Source organism: Takifugu rubripes, chromosome 3 (assembly GCF_901000725.2).
Source record: "Takifugu rubripes chromosome 3, fTakRub1.2, whole genome shotgun sequence".
Classification (NCBI taxonomy): domain Eukaryota; kingdom Metazoa; phylum Chordata; class Actinopteri; order Tetraodontiformes; family Tetraodontidae; genus Takifugu; species Takifugu rubripes.
In genome coordinates, this window is record NC_042287.1 from 5,324,042 (window position 1) to 5,347,331 (window position 23,290).

Below are 23,290 nucleotides of genomic sequence, written 5' to 3' on the forward strand. Positions count from 1 at the left end.
TATTTAAGTTCCGATGTCAGTATTTCAGTCTATTGTGGGACTGAAAATAGACCAATCGCTACAGTAGATAATGTCCCTTTTACTAAATGCTTAACCAAAATTTTCATTAGAATTAATTACCAGAAGACATATTTCTTACATTGGTTGGCTCCATTTAAATTATTGATTACCAATATGATGGAATTGTTTTAAAAAAACTTATTTTGAGAAGATAGGATAATTAAGAAAATATCAGTCTTTATGTACAAATATTTGGCATTTCCTCTCATTATTATTATTATTATTATGGTTGTTGTTGTTGTTGTTATTATGTTGTTGTTGTTGTAACTAAAGTATAAAATACTAATAGTAGTAGAACAGGTAATAATCACTTTGTAGCCTCCAGCAGATTGCTGGGGTTTTCTTTACATCTCTTTTCGATATTTTTTTCCGATGTTTTTTATGTAAATGTGTTTGCATATGTGTTTGACATTAATTAATTACTTATTCTACACGTTAATGTGTTTGTTGTACTGCTGCTTACATCTTCATTAACATCAGCACAAATTACAGTACATGCAGCAGATATTAAATGAACCAATATATGTTTTTTCTATTTGAAGATTTTTTTTCAATTGCCTTGTCTATACTTATTAACATATTCATTACCTACCTTTATTACTTTATAACTAAATAATAGTCTAAATGGTTATCAGGACTTTTTTTTAATAGTTATTTAGCACTGAGTAAAAAGCCAAACTAATAGCAAAGCATTACCAGTTCTGGAGCATGTAAATTATTCAAAGTATACTCATGTGAGGTCACAGAAACTCCCTGATGATGCTCCTCAGGAGGCAAGAATTGAAAACATTTCTGGCAAGAAATATTTGCAGTAGTCCAGGTGATGTAAACCTCTCCAGTCAAATATTGGTCTGACAAGTTCATAAAGGATAAAAATTTAATGAACCCTGCAGTAGAAATTGGGTCAGCTAACTTGTATTTCATCCGGCTAACATATTTAGATCTCTTCAGAGTGTTTTTTATTTTTTCTCAAACCATCTGCTGCCGATGAAGTGACTGCTGCATGTCCTCTTATTTATTTATCTGGAAATTTGAATTTTCAGATTGGCTGATCAGAATTTAAGAACATACTCTTCCTAAACAGTTGAGTTGGGACTAGTTTGAGCAATAAACTAATGTGTGTGTTAATTTATATAAAAACACACATACATAAATTGCTTATACCATGTGTGTATTTTCATTAAAATTCTGTTTTGTTTGTGTTTTTAGATCCGTGCCGGTGGGTTTGAGTACTCGCCTGGCATGCTTCACATCTACTCTGATAGCCTGTTAACTCTTCCTGCCATTATCGGCATCGGAGGTGGTGGCGGTCTTCTTCTGTTGGTCATCATTGCTGTGCTAATTGCCTACAAGAGGAAGTCTAGGGACGCAGACCGCACCTTGAAACGGCTTCAGCTGCAGATGGACAATTTGGAGTCCAGAGTGGCCTTGGAATGTAAAGAAGGTAGGAAAGCTTTCTTTCACATTATCCTTAAAGCCCTTTTGTTTAACAAAAAAATTAAGAAAAATACATTTCAGAGCAAGAAAAAAGTTTATAATATGGGTTTTGGGGTATTTTTCATTAATACGTTCATTTTTTTGGTGCATTAAGTCAGTCAATAGTACTGGCTGTGTAGAATGTCAGGATAGCTACTTTGTACAAAAATATTGCGGCTGCAGTGAAACTAACTTGGCTAATAAATTTAACAAAAGTCTACATCTCTCCTTAATGCCACTGTGGTATGAAGGTAATGATTTCAAATAATGCATGTGGCAGGTATTGCAAAGACTGACCCTTTTTTTACTGGCCCTAATCATCATCATCATCATCATCATCATCATCATCATCATCATCATCATCATCATCATCATCTTCATCAAATTTACTAATGAAGCACATTAAAAACAGCTACAGCTGGAAAATGTACTGTATGTAAGTGATAATAAACAACAGAGCATTAAAAAAACATGTAAAAATATGATATGTAATGGGAGGTCATTCCAAAGTTTGGTATCGGCAGTAGAAAAGCCCCTATCTTCTCCGAGCTTCCGAATGGACTTCGGCACCTCTAGGAGTAGCCAATCAGTTGAGCCAAGGCTCTGGGGAGGTACATAGGCCAGTGTATGGGGGCCAGAATTGGATTAATGTGCTCCCTTTTACATACTCCAATCAGGAGTCAAACAGCTGCAATTTGCACTGACTGGAGACGTGAGGGAGAACTGGCTGACTCCAAAGTAAAATGCATTACAGTAATCCAGCTGGGATGTGATGAAGGCGCGGGTGCTGTTGTGCAAGGATTGGCTTCCCCTTTGCCAGCTGCCTAAGGTGGAAAATTGGCCTTAATTAGTGCAGCAATTTAACATTCCAATTTAAAATCACTGTCCATCTTGAAACCCAAGATTGAGACTATTGGCTTTAAATAGTGTGCTGAAGGGCCCCAGTCAAAAGACCCACTGCAACCACACACCATCATTTCTGTTTGCTTTTGACAACATTTTCTAAAGTTCAGGGACATTCTGTCTTTAATGTCCTCAAAACACAAATAATGGTTTATTCGAGAAAGTACTTCACTTCTTCAGAAACATATAAATATGGCTTTCAGTGTGAAAGTGGAACGTAATATCATACTTTCTCCTGATTGAACCCTATTGATTGCTTGCAAACTTTAGCCCTTGTTTTACATCATTATATTGCCATGCTGTTTTCTTGACTGCTTTATCCCTCTTGGGGTCAAGGGGGACTGGGCTGGAGCCTAACCCATCATCCTGATACCTAATAGCAGTCAGGGTGCCATTATCTAACCTGTAGAGATCTGTGCGTCCTTCCAGGGATATGCCTCCCCAGACCATCACTGACCCACCACCAAACCGGTCACTCTGAATGATGTTGCAGGCAGCATAACGTTCTCCACAGCATCTCCAGACCCTTTCATGTCTGTCGCATGTGCTCAGGTTGAACCTGCTCTCTTTGGTGAAGAGCACAGGGCGCCAGTGGCATAGTTGCCAATTCTGGTCTATGGCAAATGCCAGTCAAGCTCTACGGTGCCGGGCAGTCAGCACAGGGCCCACTGCAGGACGTCAGGCCCTCAGGCCACCCTCATGGACCCTGTTTCTGATTGTTTGGTCAGAAACATTCACACCAGTGGCCTGCTGGAGGTCATTATGTAGGGCTCTGGCAGTGCTCATCCTGTTCCTCCTTACACAAAGGAGCAGATACTGATCCTGCTGAGGGTTTAAGGACCTTCTATGGCCCTGTCCAGCTCTCCTGGAGTAACTACCTGTCTCCTGGAATCTCCTCCTCCTCCTCCTCTTGAGACTTGCTGGGAGACACAGCAAACCTTCTTGCAACGGCACGTATTGATGTTCCATCCTGGAGGAGGTGGACTACTTGTGCAACCTCTGTAGCGTCCAGGTACCGCACCATGCTATCAACACAGATGTTGATCCAAGCCAAATGAATAACTACAGCAGTAGAAAGTCAGTCAGTAAAAAATCAGCCAAAAGAGATGAGGAGGGAAAAAAAGTGTCAGTGCCCTCAACCTGTAAAGCCATTCCTGTTTTGGGAGTCATCTCATTGTTGCCCCTCTGATGCACCTGTTGTTGAAACTGATTTACAACCCCCTCTGCTACGTAACTGACCAGCTGGCCTATAGGGATGAGACATTTTGTGTAGGTGGAGGAACAGATGAAGTAGGTGGTCCACTGTGTGCATCTGCGTGTATAGTGTGATTAAAAAACCCTTTGAAGCAGGGAAATCAGGGTATGTTTGGTTTAGTTGTCCGTGTGAAGCAGAAATTTCCCAGCATGCTATCATCATAATTAGCAGTCATGGTTAATTAGTAACACATTAGAAATGACAACAGCTGACTGGCAAATGTCAGTTTTTGTTGCTCAGGGGAGCAAATGGATATTTTTCACATACTGAATAACGGCTTTTAAACTAATCTACAGAAGAAGCATTCTTTTTCAGACTAAAAATGTGGTTTGTCTTCCCAGACTTTGTAGTGACACAGTTTTGTCTTTAATCAGAAGCATATGATTATATTTTCCCACAACACACATGTGCACTAGCAAACCATGTAGCGGTTGGATTATGCTAATATAGAAAAAACTGCTTGTGATTGGAGTAGATAAAGATATAGATAGATATGAATCCAATACTGTGAGCAAGTTAGGCTGGAAACCTGGTTACGCATCTAACATCATTTTGATGGAAACATGAGACAGGTCTACACTGGGCTGCCCTATTACAATCAACTGTGCTAACCAAAAATTTACTTAAACAGAAACAGCATCATCATCATCAACTGAGCTTCTTGATCACAACCAACCTTGAATTTATAACCAGTTACATTACTTGTGCAATTTACAGACCTATTTATTTGTCATCTCAAATATCTTAAACAACCCAAATACAGATATATTTGTTTTGCATCTCACATTTCGCCTCTGTCAATGTAGTGGTGTTGTACATCTTGATTGAGCTTGACAACATTATTTTTGCCCATAATTTTAACTAAATCAGCAAGGTGTTGTTTTGTTTATTTTTTTCTTTTCATTCAATGTTATCAGCAAAAAGTATGTCTAATCTATCCCTTTTTTTAAGCAATTGTTGCTTCTGCCTTTTGGGCGGCATTCTGTGTGGCACATTTGTAAAACATTTTCAGAATTATGTTTCTCCTCTTTCAAGCCATTTTCAATTTTTTACCCTTGAATCTTGAACCTCTGTTTACTTCATGCCTTTTTCTTCTTTTCTACTTTAAGGCCCTTAGCTTCCTCACATCTCCATTTCTCCCAGGAACTCAATAGTTAAGTAACAGCTAGGAGAAATTATGTTTGGAAACAGTCTGTTAATAAATATCCATTCATGCAATTAATTGACTTTCGTCCCAGTGCCTTTTTGTGTGTATTCTGTTTCTATTTCTGTCCCTATAGCCTGCACTTCCTTTTTCTTTAATTAATGGGATTGTTGCCATTTTTGAAAGGAAAACATTGATTGCATTGAGCATTGAAGTAATTTTACTATCTGAAATGTTCATATTATTTGGGGTTTTTTTTCTATGCTTGCTACTTGTTATTATTGATACTGTTATAGGTTACTGTCATTGATTTAATCTTCACCTGCATTGTGAGATTATTCTTTTTTGTCTTGATTATTATAATACATGCTGACACTTGATCTAATCTTATCATGATCAGTTTATCATCAGCAGTCAAAAAATTTGTTTTATCTTGTTCAAATACATGACATCATTAGGATTACATCATTTCTAATCAGTTTTTCAGGGTTACCTATTGAAACTAGATTTAAAGTAAAATAGCAAATAGAATACTTTAAATTAAAAAAGAAAGTTTCTATAGTCTTGACTGAGGGCCTCTGTATTGTTGACATTTATATTTCTCAAATATCTTGTTTGTAGCTTTTGCTGAGCTCCAGACAGACATCCATGAGCTTACCCAGGAGCTCGATGGATCCGGGATTCCATTTTTGGACTATCGGATTTATGCTATGAGAGTCCTGTTTCCAGGCATAGAAGACCACCCAGTACTCAAGGAGATGGAGGTACGGGTCAGTACATCACAAAGCAACTAACTCAACTAAGCAATCTGAGCTGAACTACAAATCAAAATGTTAAAAAAATTGTTTGAGGTTTTAAGTACTAGAAAATTATTGGCAGATGTTACTAATTTTGGTTAGGTGTGTGTCGTGTGTCCCTATAGGTCAGCGCTTCTCAAATAGTGGGGGGGGCGCGGTGCGATGCCAGGGGGGGCGTGTGTGACCCCGGAGAACATGTATTTTTTTTTTTTTTTTTGCCGTACTAGAATAAAGTGTAATTGCACATCCCGCGCGCACACACCACAGAGCAAGAGATAGGAAGTGCAGTGAACAAACCACCAAGAGACAGCATGAAAAAATACTTAACAGTGATGAAAAGAAAGGCGGAGAGAGACGGAGATAATGAGACATACGAAAGTCTCCCGAAAGCTCAGACGAGGAAATATGACGAAGCCTTTATAGCGCTTGGCTTCACTGCGACTACGGTGGGAGACGAGGAAAGACCGGTGTGTTTACTGTGTCTAAAAATGTTGGCAGGACAGCATGAAGCCAAATAAATGAAGGCGTCACTTAAAGACATTACACCCCAGTCACGCTGATCAGCCGCTTGAGTTTTTTCGGCAAAAACGTGCCGAATATTGGCAACAATCATCCCGCTTTGGTCTATATTTCTTTCTTTTTTTTGTTTTCTTTAATATTAATAAGGATACAATGTTATGCAGAGGTGTACTTATAACAATTTCATAGACAAATGATACTAATTATAGTCACGGCGGGGGGGGGGGGCGCAAAATGTTTTCTTCTTCCTAGGGGGGGCGTAACAGAAAATAATTGAGAAGCACTGCTATAGGTCAAGTCAAAGTGCATCCTTTCTATACTACAAGTGATTAAATAATGATTCTGCTATAAATCATTATTTTCTTGAAGAATACGTATAAGTGCTATTCTAGTGATGCACTTCTGTACCATTGTTATGATGTATTTAGTTTTGTACTAACAAAATGGCATTATTAGTAACAATTATGTAGTTGCTCACCAAAATGAACTACGGTCTAACTTCTGTCGGGATTCAGTGTGGATCAGCCTCTGGGAAGTATTTCCAAAGTTGGCTTTCATGGCTTGAATATGTCCTGACTTTACTGTGTAGGAGTTATCCTATGACAGGCCATCATCAAAGAAAAGCTTCTCTAGAGGTAAGATGAGAGGCAAAAAGTGTTCCACACACATTTTACCTCAAAGCAATCCCATAACCTATATTTTACCTACTTTGTATTAATGTATTCAGCTTGTCTCAGTTAAAGCCAATGACTTTTTGAGTGCCTTGGTATCATCATTAGTATGATCTTGTGGGAAGTCCACCATATACCAGGAGCAGTCATTTGAAAATGATCAAAAACTAACGGACAAAGTTACAAGAAGTAAAATAAATTATTCGCAAAGTAGAAAGTCATCCAGGGGCCGCTATCTAGCAGGAATGTTGTCTATATAAACTTAAATTGCAAAGTAAAATTGCATTTTTTGTGTAATCTAGAAAAGTTTCTACTCAGGAGTGTATTAGTGTAAGTAAGAGTATATAAATTGCCCGACACCATAACAGTGTGATTTTGAGCTAGCCAGTATATTCAAGAATTATGTGACACATATAAAGTTGCCTCTGCAACCAAGTGAATTTGTTTTGTCATAATGATGCAATAAGTACACATTCTAACTTACATAGCAACAAACCAAAACGTTTACCCTATAAAGTTAAACAAGGTGCATGAATAGTTTATTCAAATTTTTTATATGAATTTTGAAAAAAAAGGAAAAAAGAACAAATGTCAGATTGAATTATGTTTTACTTTACCTTATATGTTGGAAATAAAGACTTACATTATTGTTTGTGAGAAACATTTAGCAATAATCAATTTAATTTCCTGCCTGAGGCAATTTAATTTTCTGCCTGCCTGTCATACTGACATAAAGTTGCAATTTATTACAAATAATAACGCTAAACACTAATAAACAGATCTAACATCAGACCACCAGTTTAAAAGCATAAAACCCTCATTCTTCAGATTAACAATAGACATTGTGTGATTTTTAAAATTGCCCACTCTTTCATGCCACGTGCTACTGTGGTCACTTGAAGATATCAGAGAAAAAAACAAATCACATCACTTTTTTTTGTTAGATCAAAGAGTCATGACACTGGATCCAGCAACTCCCGCTAAACATTTTCAAACTCCATCTCCGTCAAAGAGTTAAAAGTTCTTGCATTTATTTCACATGTATTGTCTAAACTTCTTTACCTTTCCTCCTCTATTTCCTCAAAGATTTTCTATTGTAATCCAATGGCCTGTTTAACGCAGCACTTCTAGGTTTTCAGTTTATTGCTCTGTGTGACGTTGATTTCCTCCAAGTTGCACACAGACAAACACACAAGCGGTACACAGATAGACATCCACATCAATATCAACCCTTGAGGCCCAAGAATCTCATTTAGCACTTCAGAGAGAGGTCCAGACACTTTATTATGGCAGACAGAGGAGAGAATGAATAAACACTACACCGATGCGAAACAATGACAAGAGGTTGAATGAGCAAAAAGAGAGGTGAAAATGATTTTGCAGGTGTGGAGAGAGAAAAAGAGACAAAATGGCATCTTGGGGGACTTTGGAGCATTGATGAGTAGTGACAGGTGCTAGTCACTGGAACAGGCAGGGTGCAACTACATATGTCCCCATCTCTTACACATGTGCACACGTTCCTTTTATTGACTATTGTCTCAGTGGGTTTTTGCAAGACCAGTAGCTTTTGGGGATTTGTTTTAAGAAAAAAAATGCTTTGCAAAAACGATTCTACCTGAAAATGAACCAACAAAACATCAAGGTGAATGTTGCTCTAGGGTAGGATATGTTATGGTGTAGTGGGGTATGGCCTCGTTTAGTATGTTTTGGTGTTGTGGTATGATATAGCAATATTTAGCATATCATTTTGATAGATTCAGACATATTTACGATAGAGATTTGACAATTTAGTGACATTATGTATGTACTGTATGTATGTATGTGTGTGTGTGTGTGTGTGTGTGTGTGTGTGTGTGTGTGCGTACAGACAGACAGACAGACAGACAGACAGACAGACAGACAGACAGACAGACAGACAGACAGACAGACAAATCGATCTTTTTTACATCAAGGGACCACAATTCACACATTTGCTACATAAATTTACCGGTATGTATTAACAGTACCGCTACATTTAGTTATAAAAGATATTTTTTCATTTCCTGATTTTTATATTACTTGTTAATCAACAAGATGTACCGCTTAATATTAAGAACATAAGGGATGAAAAAAATGCACAGAATTTAAAAAAGCACATTTGTGGGAGGATCAGGCAGATGTCACACTAAGATCAGAGCAACATGCTTTTTTCCATTGGTACTTTTATATAGTAGTTTATACTTTTTTTCTCTGTTTCTCCAGGTCCAGGCAAATGTTGAGAAGGCACTGATGCTCTTTGGCCAGCTGCTGACAAAAAAGAACTTCCTGTTAATTTTCATACGAACCCTGGAGTCACAAAGGTGTCTTTCTTAGCAGTTCTCTTAGCAGTTCAGTTGGTGTTTAACTAGTAACTTTTATTTATTTATTTATTTTCTACCATCTACGTTGTTGAAAAGTGACTTTTACCGATTAAATCAAACTAAATAATAAAGAAAAAAATATACCAGTTGAAGTATTTTGCAACAATGAGAAATGCATTTTTAGGAAAAGGATAAAAATGAATTAACATGTGTTTTTAAAGAAAATATAACTAATTTCTTGATTTAATTAAATATATGAATCAGTTGGATCCATTTTTGGTCCAACAACCATCCTTGTGATTAATGTGTTCAATGTTAAAAGTTGATAATATTCAAATTGATTCTAATCAAAGTTTTGGCAGGCTGAAAACTGGATAACCTAGTGTTTTTGTCAATCAGAACTGTGATTAAGATTCAACTAATTTGATCTTAATTATAAATTCTGAGATGTTTTTTATTTTCCCAGGTCATTCTCCATGCGTGATCGAGGCAATGTAGCATCTCTGATCATGACAGCACTGCAGGGGGAAATGGAATATGCCACTGGGGTCTTGAAACAGTTGCTGTCTGACCTAATAGACAGAAATCTGGAAAGCAAAAACCATCCCAAATTGCTGCTTAGGAGGTGAGATCCTTCTGACTAACCAAATAGTCTATTCTGGTCATTATTTCTGTAAGTTTTATTTTATTGTGACTTACTAAATGTGTGGATCCTATCACAGAACAGAATCTGTCGCTGAGAAGATGCTGACCAACTGGTTTACATTTCTCTTGTATAAATTCCTTAAGGTGAGTCCCTGTCAGTAGATTCATTGTTAAAAATAAATAGGCAAATATTTAAGTGGATCGTGTCCTTTGTCTTTAAATATTTGCATTGCTTTATTTACTACTGTAATTATTTTTTTTAAATAAAAATCATCATTGTAAATTGATCTTGTCATCTGGAATTAAATTTACTAATTCCTTCAATTTGCACAGTTTATTTGTATGGCAAGTGATTATAGTGACTGGAAAAGTTTAAATAATTCTTATGATAACCTGTGGGCTGTGAGTTATGCTACTAGAAATTAAAGGGAATAATAAATTACAATATTTGTCTTTAAAATGAGAAGTGGGTGAACCTCACAATATAAGTTAGAATGAAGACAGTTCTGAAGTACTTAACATTAGTCATTTCACACACCATCTTCATAGCTGGTTAAGTCATATCTCTGGTGGTATTATATTGTATTTCTAAGAGTATTTTACCTGTCTGTTGAAATTAAATACCTCTGATTTATATCACTGTTGCATTTATCTAATGAGCTCATTATAAAGGTTTTCTCTTCCCCTCACTGCTGCACTAGTAAAGACTGACATTGGTTTTAATGGATCTTTATGTTTCTTCTTTTAGCTCACATCTTCCCTTTCTCTGACCTCCCTCTTCATCCATGTGGTTTCCTCAATCATTATTCCGCTGTCACTGTCCCCTGTACCTTAAGGTCATCTGCCACACCAGAGGGGAGGTGGTGGCATCACTCGCACCTTCACTCTTAACCTTCTGTGCTCACAGTCCCTTGTCCATTCTTTTCAGTTTCAGAGATGAAATTCATTCCAAACAAATTGGTGTTTGTCTTATTTTCTGGTTCTTGTTCTTCTTTTACATTTTTTATCTATTTCTGCTGTTAGAAACATTAATGTGGCTAATATACAATTGAAATAATGAGGTAATGCTATAGGTTGTCATGTGTCAAATTTAAACATCAACAAGGAAAAGGTCTGTTCAGAATTTAAATAAGACTCCATACAATGTCATGTCACACATTAAACAATTAACTGTAATTTCAGTACTTCAGTAGTAATTTGTTACTTCCACCTCTAATAAAAGGCACCATATATGTTTTCTGGTCCTACAAAAAAAAAAATTAAAAAAATCACACAACAATCAAGATGTCTGTAAAGATTCTCAACCATCCAGGTCATAGTTATCAAAATAAGATCTCTGCGTCAACTGGACTTGTTAGGGTTTTTCTTGAATACATTTCACCTTCTCTCCAGAAGGCTTCTTCAGTTCTAAACTAGCTGAGGGCAGAGCTTGAAAATATCGCCCTTGGCAACATTTACCGTAACATGCTCATGGGTGGTCATCTGAGAGTCATTGGCAGGGTCATTGGTAAGGAAGTTCACCTAATTTCAGTTTGGGTGCTTCCCCTTTGTCTGCTAGGACACATGATGAGTTACGGTGTGTGTGTGTGATACGGTGTGTAGTTTTGGAATGTTGGCACAAAGAGTGGAGGACTGCTTTGTATGTGGGTGATAAGAAGTGCCTTAGCCCACCACCACTGTTTAAGGATGGATTTTCCAATTTAACATGGATGGCTACCTTGACACCCCTCTCAAACCAGCAATCTTCTCTGGCCACTACCCGTTCTTGATTGTCCTCAAAAGAGTGCCCACTTTCCTTTAGGTGTAGGTATACTTTTTGTCCTGTCCTGAAGAGGTGGCATGTCTGTGTTGGGCCATTCATTTATGGAAAGGCTGTTTAGTTTCACCAATGTACAGTTCATTGCATTCCACGTGGCACTATACAGCATAGATATCTTTGCTTTGTTTTTGTCTTGGTGTCCTGTCCTTCAAGTGTACTAGTTTTTGTCTGTGTGTGCTGCAAAGTTTGAACTGCACTGGAATGTCATGTTTCTAGAGGATTCTCCTGATTTTTTCTGTAACTCTAGACAGATAGGGGATAGAAATGTTGTGGCATTCGTTTCTTTCCTCTTCTTTGCTTTTTGGAGGTCTCTGTGTAGACCCAGTTTGGGTAACCACATGTTTTGAGTGCTGTTTAAGATAATCCCGTTCCTTCTTTTCCCTTTGGGTTGTGGTACCGGTAGTTACTTCTCTAGCATTATGTTGTAGGGTTTTGATTACACCCAACTTGTGTTCCAGTGGTTGGTGAGAGTCAAATTGGTGGTACTGATCTTTGTGTGGGTTTTCTATAGACCTCAATGCTGAGGGTTCTGTCCTCAATCTTAATTGCACAGTCCAGAAAGGCCAGACTGTCTTCTTTTACATCTACCCTGGTTAACTCGATGTAATCATCTGTATTGTTGAGGTGGGTTGAGAATGCCTCCAATTCTTTTGTTTGAATTTTGACCCAGGTGTCATCCACATATCTGAACCAGTGGCTTGGGACAGTTCCTGTGAAGGATGCCAGGTCTTGGTTTTCAACCGATGGCACAACCGATGGCTTCCTGTAGAAGCTTTCAAACAACAATCAAGCTCATTTTCTCTACCGAGAAAAAAAACAAATTATTATTACAGAAAACCTGCTTGAGCCTGTATGGATGCAAGTTAAAAAGACAAAGAAAAATTATTCTACACATTTCTACACAGTATTAGAACAATTGGATGTTTTTGTCCTGATTTGTTTCTTTCAGTTAGCCTGGGAAGCATTAGCAAAAAACTGAACATTAAGGTTGTAAAGATGTCTTTACTGTTGGCAACCTTTTTGTCATCTGTCACCTCCATCTCCAGGAGTGTGCTGGGGAGCCCCTGTTCATGCTTTACTGTGCCATCAAGCAGCAGATGGAAAAGGGACCCATAGATGCCATCACAGGAGAAGCCCGCTATTCCCTCAGTGAGGACAAGCTCATAAGGCAACAGATTGACTACAAAACATTGGTAAGAAAAAGTGACTGTTTCTGAAATTTCTGTGCTTTGCTGTATGTGTAAATCTTTATTTGCAAAACGTAATCAGTTCCTGCAATGTAACTGTTGTCCTTTATCTAATTAGCTAAGGAATTTGTCCTGGGGTAAACATGAATGTGCTCAGAGAAAGACCATGATCTGCCCATGACACATCCCAGCAGCTGTCCAGTAGTAATCATTATGTGTCTATTGCAAATTCTTGTTTGGTTTGGGAACTTTCTGATAGCCATAGTACTTTATTACATTGTTTTGAGGTATTGCAGCAACATACAAAGAAAGAAACATCATAATGTGTCCACAGTACTGCAGCTAATACAATGTGTGCAAATTCTTTTCGAGGCATTGAAATGCTCTTTATTTTGCTTTTTTTTTTTTTTAATTATTTTCCTACCAGACCTTGCACTGTGTAAACCCAGAGCATGAGAATGCCGCCGAGGTGACAGTCAAGTGCCTGAACTGTGACACCATCACTCAGGTCAAAGAAAAGCTTCTTGATGCTGTGTACAAGGGCAGCCCCTATTCACAAAGGCCGAAGGCATCAGATATGGACTTAGGTAAGTATCCATCTTCTGGTAGCACCAACCCCATGGTTGTGCGCTGACCTGCCAACCGACCCCACTGACCTGCTTACCTCTAGCTTTGATTCCTCTGTTTAAGTAAGGTATTTGCATATATGATGTACTTCTACTCCTCTATATGTATTTGCCCCCTTTCCTCTTTCATTACCCAGGAGGCCAACAGTAGGTGCTGTGAGATCATAGGTCCAGGAGTTCAGTACACTGCAGATCGGAGACATTACCAAATTAATAATTAAAAAAAGCCATGGGTTTGAAAAATTAAATGCAAATGAAAACTTGAAGATGAATGATATATTATTTATTTTAGCATGAACCTTTTTGCTTTTATTTTTAAGAATGGCGCCAAGGTCGAATGGCCAGAATCATTTTACAAGATGAAGATGTCACAACTAAGATCGACAATGACTGGAAAAGACTCAACACATTGGCACACTACCAGGTAAATGAGCAGACACAACATTGCGCAGCAAGTACAACTAAACAGAGAAATAATATCTGAGTGTCTGTGCCGTGCGTTTTGATTTGCAGGTAACAGATGGTTCAGTGATCGCCTTGGTGCCAAAGCAGAACTCTGCCTATAACATCTCCAACTCCTCTACTTTTACCAAGAGCCTCAGTCGATATGGTACAATTCTTTTTTTTTTTTTCTGAGGGGGCCCCCTCCCCAGCTGTTTACCCCCATTACCTTTCTTGACTTTCATTCAGTTTAGTTGTTGGTTATTTGGTCTTTGGTTATTGTTGTTTTGATTGGCCTCCATTGTTGTTGTTTCTTTTCACCTCCATCCCACTGACGGGCAATCATTTTGATCCAGTGCTATCAGCCCAGGCCAAGGCTATTCCACATGTATTTTCAAGTTCTCTGTGAATGGCATTGAAGTAGACATTTCAATCCTGAGCTGCCTGAGTGAGGGAGAGGACACCTGGCACTCAGTGATAAATGGAGCTCAAACCCCTATATGCTTTATTTTATTGGAAAATTCAACTACGCAGGAAATAAATTACCCTGGAGTTGCAAAGTTGGCCTGTTATAATGGCCTGTGGTGCTGATAAAACTGCTATAGTTTTAGAAATTTTAATTAAGGTCTTTAGCAGTTTTTAAACACAGTAGGTCAAAGTGCAACAATTCAGAATTATCCAAAAACAAATATTGTCTCCTAATAAAGACAAAGAGACACTGAGTGTTCCACTATGCCCAACAATTGGTGGCTAGTTGTTGTGTTTCAATTATGGGCAATGCTGTAACAATGAAAAAATAAAATCTGTAGGCCTGGGACTTAAACAATGAACTCAAAGTCAAGCTGCACCATAGATTCATGCAGCACTGATCATTCCTAGAATTTTCTAAGAAAACAACCTTAATAAAAGCAGTCACACTGTTTAACAAGATGTGATGTGGGTTATTTTCCTTAATATGCTCACAGACTTACACAGATACTTTACTTCACAGTGAATATATATTTTTTTAAATATATATCAATTCTTACTTGTTCTCATTTGTTTTTTGAACATTTGTTGTGTGTAGAAGGGTGTGCTTTTGGAAGGGTGTGGGTGTTGCCCACTATTGGTCCTGATAGAATCAAAGTCCTTCAACACCCTGCTGGAAAAGACAACAGCATTACAGATAACTTAGCTCTTACTCCATTTTACATCTCTTCCCTGGCTTTTATGGGTCCCTGTCCCTTTAGCTATTAAATGTATCATGCCCAATCCTTATATCTTCCATAAAGGGGTTACATAAAAGGGTTACAACAAGCATCAGCAACCTTCTTTTATCTTGTCACCTCTTCTCTCTATTACTATTATCCATGAGGAACTGCAAATGTCCCTTGCTTTTAACTCTCAATAGTAATTGCAGCATAACTGTACAGTTGTATAGGACAGTAGCATGAGTAATAAAGAACATTGGTGGGGTAAAAAATGAAGGAGTAGCTACAATTATAAAAATTATTACTTTTGAGTTGGTGTTATTTATCGATGATGTGCCAGATGTAAAATAATTCCCTGTATAAAGTGTTTTGTTGTTTTGAATGACGATTTTTTTTCACTGATTTCTATAGAGAGTATGCTTAGGACAGCCAGTAGTCCAGATAGCTTAAGATCCCGAACACCTATGATCACTCCTGACCTGGAGAGTGGGACCAAGTTGTGGCATCTTGTGAAGAACCACGACCACTCTGACCAGAGGGAAGGTGACCGAGGTAGCAAGATGGTCTCCGAGATCTACCTGACAAGACTATTAGCTACAAAGGTAAGATGTGGAGAAAAATAAAGCTTCAGTGCTACAAATTTCTGTGCTGAGATTAAGAATGAACAATGATCCATCCTGTTATAGCATATTAAAAATGCTGATTTTTTTTTTGACTAAGCATGAAAAAAAGACTTCAGTTTGTGTGTCATAAGTCTCCAAAATCCAATAAAACTATATGTAATATATATCATTTTAATTGATAATAACTGATTTCAACAAACTAGGAGCCATTTCAGGACTCTATTCTATTCTTGTTTTCTTAAGTCTAGTATATTTTTTCTATTTGAAGCTGAAGCAAATGCAACACTGCATTATCAATTTACACTGCTACTATGACATTTAATAAAGCATATACATGTATGTGGAGTAAGTGGAGGCAGAAATGAGATATCTTGGACAATTTGAGTCTACATAAGTACAGAAACAGAGAGAGCTCTCATCTCCTTGTCTCTCTGTATCTGTCTTTCTGTGTCAATTTGCTTCTACTAAAGCTTCTACCCCTCAATTACCGTATGCAGATCTCAACTCTTTGATCACTGAGAGAGATAGAATTCATTCTCATTTTATTTTGCTGTGGCTTCTGTGATAATAGATTTTACGAGATGGAGAAGTCTGAAACAAATGTGCAGTTAGGGAAATGTATTTAGCTTCATTTGATGTGATTATATTGAATTGCAATGTTCCAGGGTGTGCATCAGCACAAAAAAGCTTCATTCACAAATAAAAGAATTGAAATAAAAAGTTAAACATATCATGTTAAAAAGTGAATCAACAAATTAAGATTGAATCTAAATTAATGATTATAGTTAACTACAGGTTAACTTTCCCTTTATGTCTCTCCTCTCAGGGTACATTACAGAAGTTTGTTGATGATCTCTTTGAGACCATTTTCAGCACAGCCCACAGAGGAAGTGCACTGCCACTCGCCATCAAGTACATGTTTGACTTTTTGGATGAGCAGGCAGACAAACACTCTATCACAGATTTTGATGTACGACATACCTGGAAGAGTAACTGGTGGGTTGGATTGATTTTTACAAAGTTTATTACTGTAATCTTATGTGATGCCACCTTACCAGATGTTTGGATGTGTGTATGTTCTCCTTTTATTCATGGTTTGGTTCCTTGTAACTTCCATATTCCCTTTTCTTGGCCAAGCTCAATGCTATATGATGAATATTGGTGGTTTTTAAGAATTTAGTTGTGACCTTTATTTCAATAACAGGACGGAGTTATAACTTCTCTCAATAGGTTTCCCGACATTCTGGGATAATCTTGACACTGTAAGAATTAAAGAGTTCTTTTCAATAGCCAGTCATCTTGAGTAAAGTGGCCTTTACAGATGGAAAATTGAATTACAAATCAATTGTATTTAAAAAAATTATATATGTTGGTCATATAAGAACCTTAATTCTATCTTGTTACACACACACACATATATAAAATCTCTTCCTTGCCATCCTGGGCGGTGCCTCCTTCCTTCCTTCCGACTCAGGTCCTCTACCAGAGGCCTGGGAGTCTGAGGGTTATGAACAGGATCTTAACTGTTCCTAGGACTGCACTATTCTGGACAGAGATCTCTGATGTGGTTCCTGGTATCTGTTGGAACCATCTACTCAGGTTGGGTATTACTGCCCCTAGTGTCCCAATCACTACTGGGACCACTGTTGCCTTCATGCCCCACATTCTCTCCATCTCCTCCTTCAGCCCTTGGTACTTCTCCAGCTTCTCGTGTTCCTTCTTCCTCATGTTGCTATTACTCGGGATTGCTACATCTATCATCACTGTCTTCCGGTGTTTATCCACCACCACGATGTCAGGCTGGTTGGCCACCACCATCTTGTCAGTCTGGATCTGGAAGTCCCACAGGATCTTGGCCTGCTTGTTCTCCAGCACTTTCGGGGGTGTCTCCCACCTAGACCCTGGGACCTCCAGTCCATACTCAGTGCAGATGTTCCTGTACACTATGCCAGCCACCTGGTTATGCTGCTCCATGTATGCCTTGCCTGCTAACATCTTGCACCCTGCTGTGATGTGCTGGACTGTCTCAGGGGTATCCCCACACAGTCACCCCCAGGTGAATCAGAGGGTCGATGTCATGCTCGTTCTTGGCATACAGCTTGATGTCATTTATGTAGAGGAGGTGGCTGACGGTTGTTCCACTTCAGAACTGGTACCCATAACCACTCTTGGTGATGATCTGGCTGAGGGGGTTTAGGCCTATGCAGAACAGCAGGGGGGACAGAGCATCTCCTTGATATATGCCACATCTGATGCTCACCCGCGCATTTGGCTTTGAGTTGGCCTCCAGAGTCGTGTTCCACAGCTTCATGGATTCTTTTTTTTTTTTAATGAATATAATGAAGAAAAAACACAGTGAATTCTCTCTCCCCACTCCAGTCTTCCTCTGCGATTCTGGGTGAATGTCATCAAGAACCCACAGTTTGTTTTTGATATCCATAAGAACAGCATCACGGACGCATGTCTGTCTGTGGTGGCCCAGACCTTCATGGACTCCTGTTCAACATCAGAACACAAATTAGGAAAAGACTCTCCGTCGAATAAGCTTCTATATGCTAAAGATATCCCCAACTACAAGAACTGGGTAGAGAGGTGAGTTAAACAATAACAACAAAAATATTTTTATTTTCTTTTTAATGTGTCTTTACAGATGAAAAAATGACCCATCAATCCATTGTTTTGTTTTGTACCAATTATTACTATTCAGGGTCACACAAGGTCATTGGGTTCTTAATTGAAATTTAAAAAGATATATTGATAATCAGGGTTTAACAAATTAAAACTAAAATATGAACATTATATGGAGCTGAGTTTGAATCTGAACTTATTATAGTTATTACATGACTGTGGTACATAATACATTTCCAATTGCTACTTTACACCCAAGAAATAAAAAACAAAACTCTCACTAATTATCTTAACATTGCACATTTAAAGCAGCTTATATAGTCACAGAAATGTTATTTTTAGTTTGACTTGAAATACAATGACATTATCAGGTAGGAGAAAACATCATTGAAAGACAAATATTCTTGACTTGCATTATACTGCAACACTAGTCTAGTCCAGTAATCTTAGGGCGGCTTTGTTTAGAAGTGTGCCTCACAGCGACTCACAGACAAGTACTGTTCTTTCATAAGTGTTGAACAGACAAGATTTAGACAAGAACAGCTGTGTTTAGTAGTGAAATGGCATGAAAAACAAAAATCATCTGATTAACCCCAGTTAATTAGATGTCCATTGTCTATTGCTGCTGAAGTGAAACATAAAAAAACACTATTTTTTTTCCAACAAAGGCAGCAATATCCTGAGTGATCTACATCAAGTCCTATGCTGTTTTTTTGCATCAAGATAGAATAATTCATAGTTGATATAAATACAGTTAAAAAAATATTGTCAATACAGTTAAAACCTGCTTTGTTTAATCATGCCTCCCAATTCCAATGACCTTTGCAAGTGTTCAACAGCAAAAACTGTCTGCATTCCTAATATTTATCAGGTCATTTTGGGATCTAAAGGGTAACTTATACCTGAACTCTTCTCCAGGTACTACTCTGATATCTCCCGTATGCCAGCTATCAGTGATCAAGACATGAGTGCCTACTTGGCAGAGCAGTCCCGCCTGCACCTCAGTCAATTTAACAGTATGTCAGCTCTGCATGAGATTTACTCCTACATCACCAAATACAAAGACGAGGTAAGCTGAGCTGAGTGCTGTAATTAATGCCCTGCCATCCTTCTAATATTTATAACCCATCTATTTTAATGCCAATTTAAGTATAAAATAGGGTAATGTTGAAAATAAGCCTCAAGGTTCCAATAGTTGTAGCAAAAATCTCCGTTGGACGTGAGGCTTTACTGCATTTTAACTTCCAAGTGTCTTAGGACTAGAACTTCTGATTGCCTACTTTTAAAAAAATATATATTTATTTTTAAAAATCAAGTCATGACAAAGCATAGGTCATCTGTGGTTCTTTCTGCTCTGCAGTTTGACAGAATTTAGTTCAAATATAGGCCACATATTCTTCTTGGACTGGAGCACTAAACTTCTACTGTAATGTCCCTAACAGTTACAATGCTGGCAGTGGAGACACATATTGAGTATAATGACTGTTACACAGCAGTTACATTTGTGGTCAGTTCTGGGGTCAGCACCCCTGTGGCTGTAAGATTTACACCAATCTCTATTTTATTTTCTTCAAATTTTATATAATCCAATTAGAAATTGAGTCCAGTCACCAGTTTTTTTAAAATATAGTTTTGCTTTAATATGACACAACTTGTTCATGATCTATAATTGATATTAGTATAATGGCATGCCTTAGTTAGTTTGCATGTTTTATTATGTTTATTCACAAATTTCTAACAAATGAAGACAGAGTTGCTGTCTGTTTTCTGCAACTCCCTTCTACTCTTAAATGGCAACATCTCCCCATCTTAATAGTGCTTTCATATGATAAAGGCTACATTGGGTCACCTCCTTTCTTCCTTTTTAACCCGCCATCACATCAGTCCCACAGTAGTTTGGTTCCAGCTGCCTCCATTCAGAGTAAATGTCCCCCATCATTACAACCTATTATCCAGAGGCATGCAGCTGCACACTCCACACCAGCCACCATACATGCCCTGACCTTAAACACACCAACACACTGGCATAAATGCACTGTAATGGTGCAGATTATAGCAACTACACACATCAACACACAGTCCTTTTATCGCTGTTCCTTGGCTGCTCCTCCCTGACTTGTTCAGTTTGCAATTAACAAGACACACTTGCTACTGCGCACATATTTGGTGACCATAAACATACCACTATCACATTTCTCTGGCTCTCAGTGTTGCCCTATTGACCTTCTCAGCATGAATCAAAATGTAATCAGTAGCAGAATGCAAGACTAAATAAATGCAGTTTAAAAACTTTTTAGAACTTTCATCACCACCACCTTATTTTTCACTGCTTTAAGTGGTGAATATAGGAATGCAGCAGATTATATGTCATCATAAAATAGTTTCTATCATTCTTCTTTTTTGCTGCTTGTTTAAATGTTTCTATTGTTTTTAGTAAAAGTCAATGCAGTGAGTCATGTAACTATATATACAGTGTATGTATATGCAGGACACATGTAACTGTTTTCATTTAGAGTATTTAAATTTCACAGCTGTTGGACTATAACTCTTCCTGTCCTATAGCATGTAGTCAGATTCATCTTAACAGCTTTGTCCAACTTTAGGTTGTACGACTTTACATTGATATGCTTGATTTTTTACCCCCAAGCATAAACCCAACCCTAGGTATGTGCATATTATTCACATGTCCGTAATAGCATTCATAGGAGGGCTATCATATCAAAATGTGACCAAGTTTCACTATTTGACGTGATAATTATTATTAAGGCTAGTGACAGTAATAAAGAAAATTCTGAAATTTTTATACAGTACATATATTACTTGTATCTATGAACGCTTTAATTATTGAATTAATCCTTGTTCCAGATTCTGACAGCATTACAGAAAGATGAGCCATCACGCCGACAGCGCCTCCGTGGCAAGCTGGAGCAGGTCATTGACACCATGTCCCTCGCGAGTTGAGGATTGCTCAACAAATCAACTTGTTGAGATCCGGTCAACAAATAAGCCTTCTCTGACAACCTTTGTGACATTTGGACCCTTAGAGTCTGTTCTCCTCGTCACAGACAGCAGGAGGCAACAGTGGAAAAGATGGCAAGGACATAAGTGCCAGCAACACGGTGGAGGGACTGCAGAGTTTGGAATGCGTTAGCTTTTCCCTCTTTCTGTGTCAGTCTCTCTGAGCCTCCAACCAACTAATCCAAATGATCACATGACTGGAACATTAGCTCAGGAGAGCACATATTCTCATCAACCGTTTAACTGGTGATCAAGCTGAAACAGTAAAAAGATGTTCAAGCTACCGACCAGTCACCTCCCTCAACCAACACTGAGGTTCAAGATTGTGAGCCACTAACAATGCAGGATACAGTACCTTGATACTTGATGAGGAATTTTTATTTTTATTTCTCTGCTGTCAGGACAGCCTATGAGAAACAGGTAAAGATATTGATTCTCAACATGTTTCTCAGCGAGACATTAGTCATATAAATATAGGTAATATGTTGCAACTGAGTAAGAGAAGAAAATGTACAGGGATACTCCTCCAAAAACTCCTCCAGCACTTCTATTAACAGGAACAACACAGATCTAGGAAAAGGAATTTTATCTATCACATTTGATTTGATGTTTCCTTTCCCTGAACTGCCTACTCTCCCCTGTGCTGTTACTTCTGTTACTGCTGAATTTGCACAACAAAGCAAATCAAAAGACAGAAAGGTCTATATATATATGAAAACTGTTTGTTTTTGTAGCCAGAAAACAAGGTTTTCCATTGTAATGTACAAGAGTTTGAAAAAATGTGATATTTCCAAGATCAAATACCCAATGAAAAAGTCATCCTGTGCCATGTTTTGTTTTTGAATGTTTGATTAGTACAGAGACTTTTTTTAAAAAAAAAAAGATAAAATGTACTATAAAAAAAGAAAATGTACTGAAAGTAAGAGTTGAAGAGTAAAAAATATTTTTAAAAAAATATATCCCTCGGCTGGAAGTCACCTGTAAGCCATGCAGCCAGTTATTTCATAGAAGAAGCTGAAGCTGACTGGGCTTAAAGTTCACTGAAGATGTTTCACTTCTGAGACATCTTCAAGTCTGCATGACTTGCAGAATGTTGTGATATTTACACTCCCGCGAGAGCACAAAATGTTGGAAACTGTTGCTGGAGAGGCCCTCAAGAAACTTTGAGCAATTTCAGTCGACTTTCTTCTTACTGTATGAAAAAATACAACTTGGATGACTTCGAATTTCTGCAGACATGCAGCCAGTTGTGTTCATAGTAAAGATCCAAATCTCAGTATGCTCTTGTATTGTAGTAGCAGACAGTTGTGCTCTGGGCACTGGGAAGTCACTCATTTTAAAGACTGCAGCACCTCTTACATTATTTCTTTCTCCTTTTTATGTTCACCCTGCAAATGAAGGCAAGCTTTGGTGTGCAAACGAAGGTTAAGTAGTATTAATTATTGTTTTGGCTTGGTGCTAAAGGTTTTGTTTTTGAATGTAAATGTGGTTTCTGAAAGAATAATGCAATGTAGCTAGGTTATTGTGTTTTGTACAAGTTGAAATTCTTCTTAAAGGGTGTAAAAGAGTTTTCATGGTGTGCTGCTGTTGTGCATTCTTCAAAAAGACATTCCTTTCTTTATGTGTAAAATGAGCAAAGGTAATGGAAATATTCTATGGGAGATACGGCCAGTAAAAAATATTCAAGATTTACTTTGTCCATCCCCGTAGGGAAATTGAATTGTAGTAGCAGCCTAAATTTAAAAAAGAACAATTAGGTGTAGGGAGCTGCTACTACTGGCTGACGCCTGGGACAGTGCCATTTTTTCATAAAGTAGAAGTATGTAAAGTTTCAGATGGATGAGGTGATCTCTTGATACAGCTTCTTTTGAGCCATGTATTTGCAGGAACATAAAATATTTAGGTACACCTGGGAGGCCAAAATATTACTTTAAAATGATGCCTTAACT

General features: G+C 37.9%; 1 protein-coding gene across 2 annotated transcripts in view; it reads left to right on the top strand.

Annotated features, from left to right (window-relative positions):
* Positions 1-22,909, top strand: part of LOC101062161 (plexin-A1-like) — a 161,722-nt gene extending 138,813 nt beyond the window's left edge. Inside the window, exons 20-33 of one of the 2 annotated variants that reach the window (XM_029833920.1) lie at positions 1,270-1,504; positions 5,460-5,608; positions 9,067-9,164; positions 9,631-9,789; positions 9,887-9,953; positions 12,675-12,821; positions 13,243-13,402; positions 13,762-13,865; positions 13,955-14,051; positions 15,484-15,674; positions 16,522-16,691; positions 18,075-18,287; positions 19,242-19,392; positions 21,189-22,909. In XM_029833920.1, coding sequence (XP_029689780.1) covers positions 1,270-1,504; positions 5,460-5,608; positions 9,067-9,164; positions 9,631-9,789; positions 9,887-9,953; positions 12,675-12,821; positions 13,243-13,402; positions 13,762-13,865; positions 13,955-14,051; positions 15,484-15,674; positions 16,522-16,691; positions 18,075-18,287; positions 19,242-19,392; positions 21,189-21,284 — 2,037 coding nt within the window. In that variant the 3' untranslated portion in view covers positions 21,285-22,909. The remainder of the gene's footprint in view (positions 1-1,269; positions 1,505-5,459; positions 5,609-9,066; positions 9,165-9,630; positions 9,790-9,886; positions 9,954-12,674; positions 12,822-13,242; positions 13,403-13,761; positions 13,866-13,954; positions 14,052-15,483; positions 15,675-16,521; positions 16,692-18,074; positions 18,288-19,241; positions 19,393-21,188) is intronic. The other variant, XM_029833921.1, reaches the window with a different exon arrangement.
* The last annotated feature ends 381 nt before the right edge of the window (positions 22,910-23,290 follow it).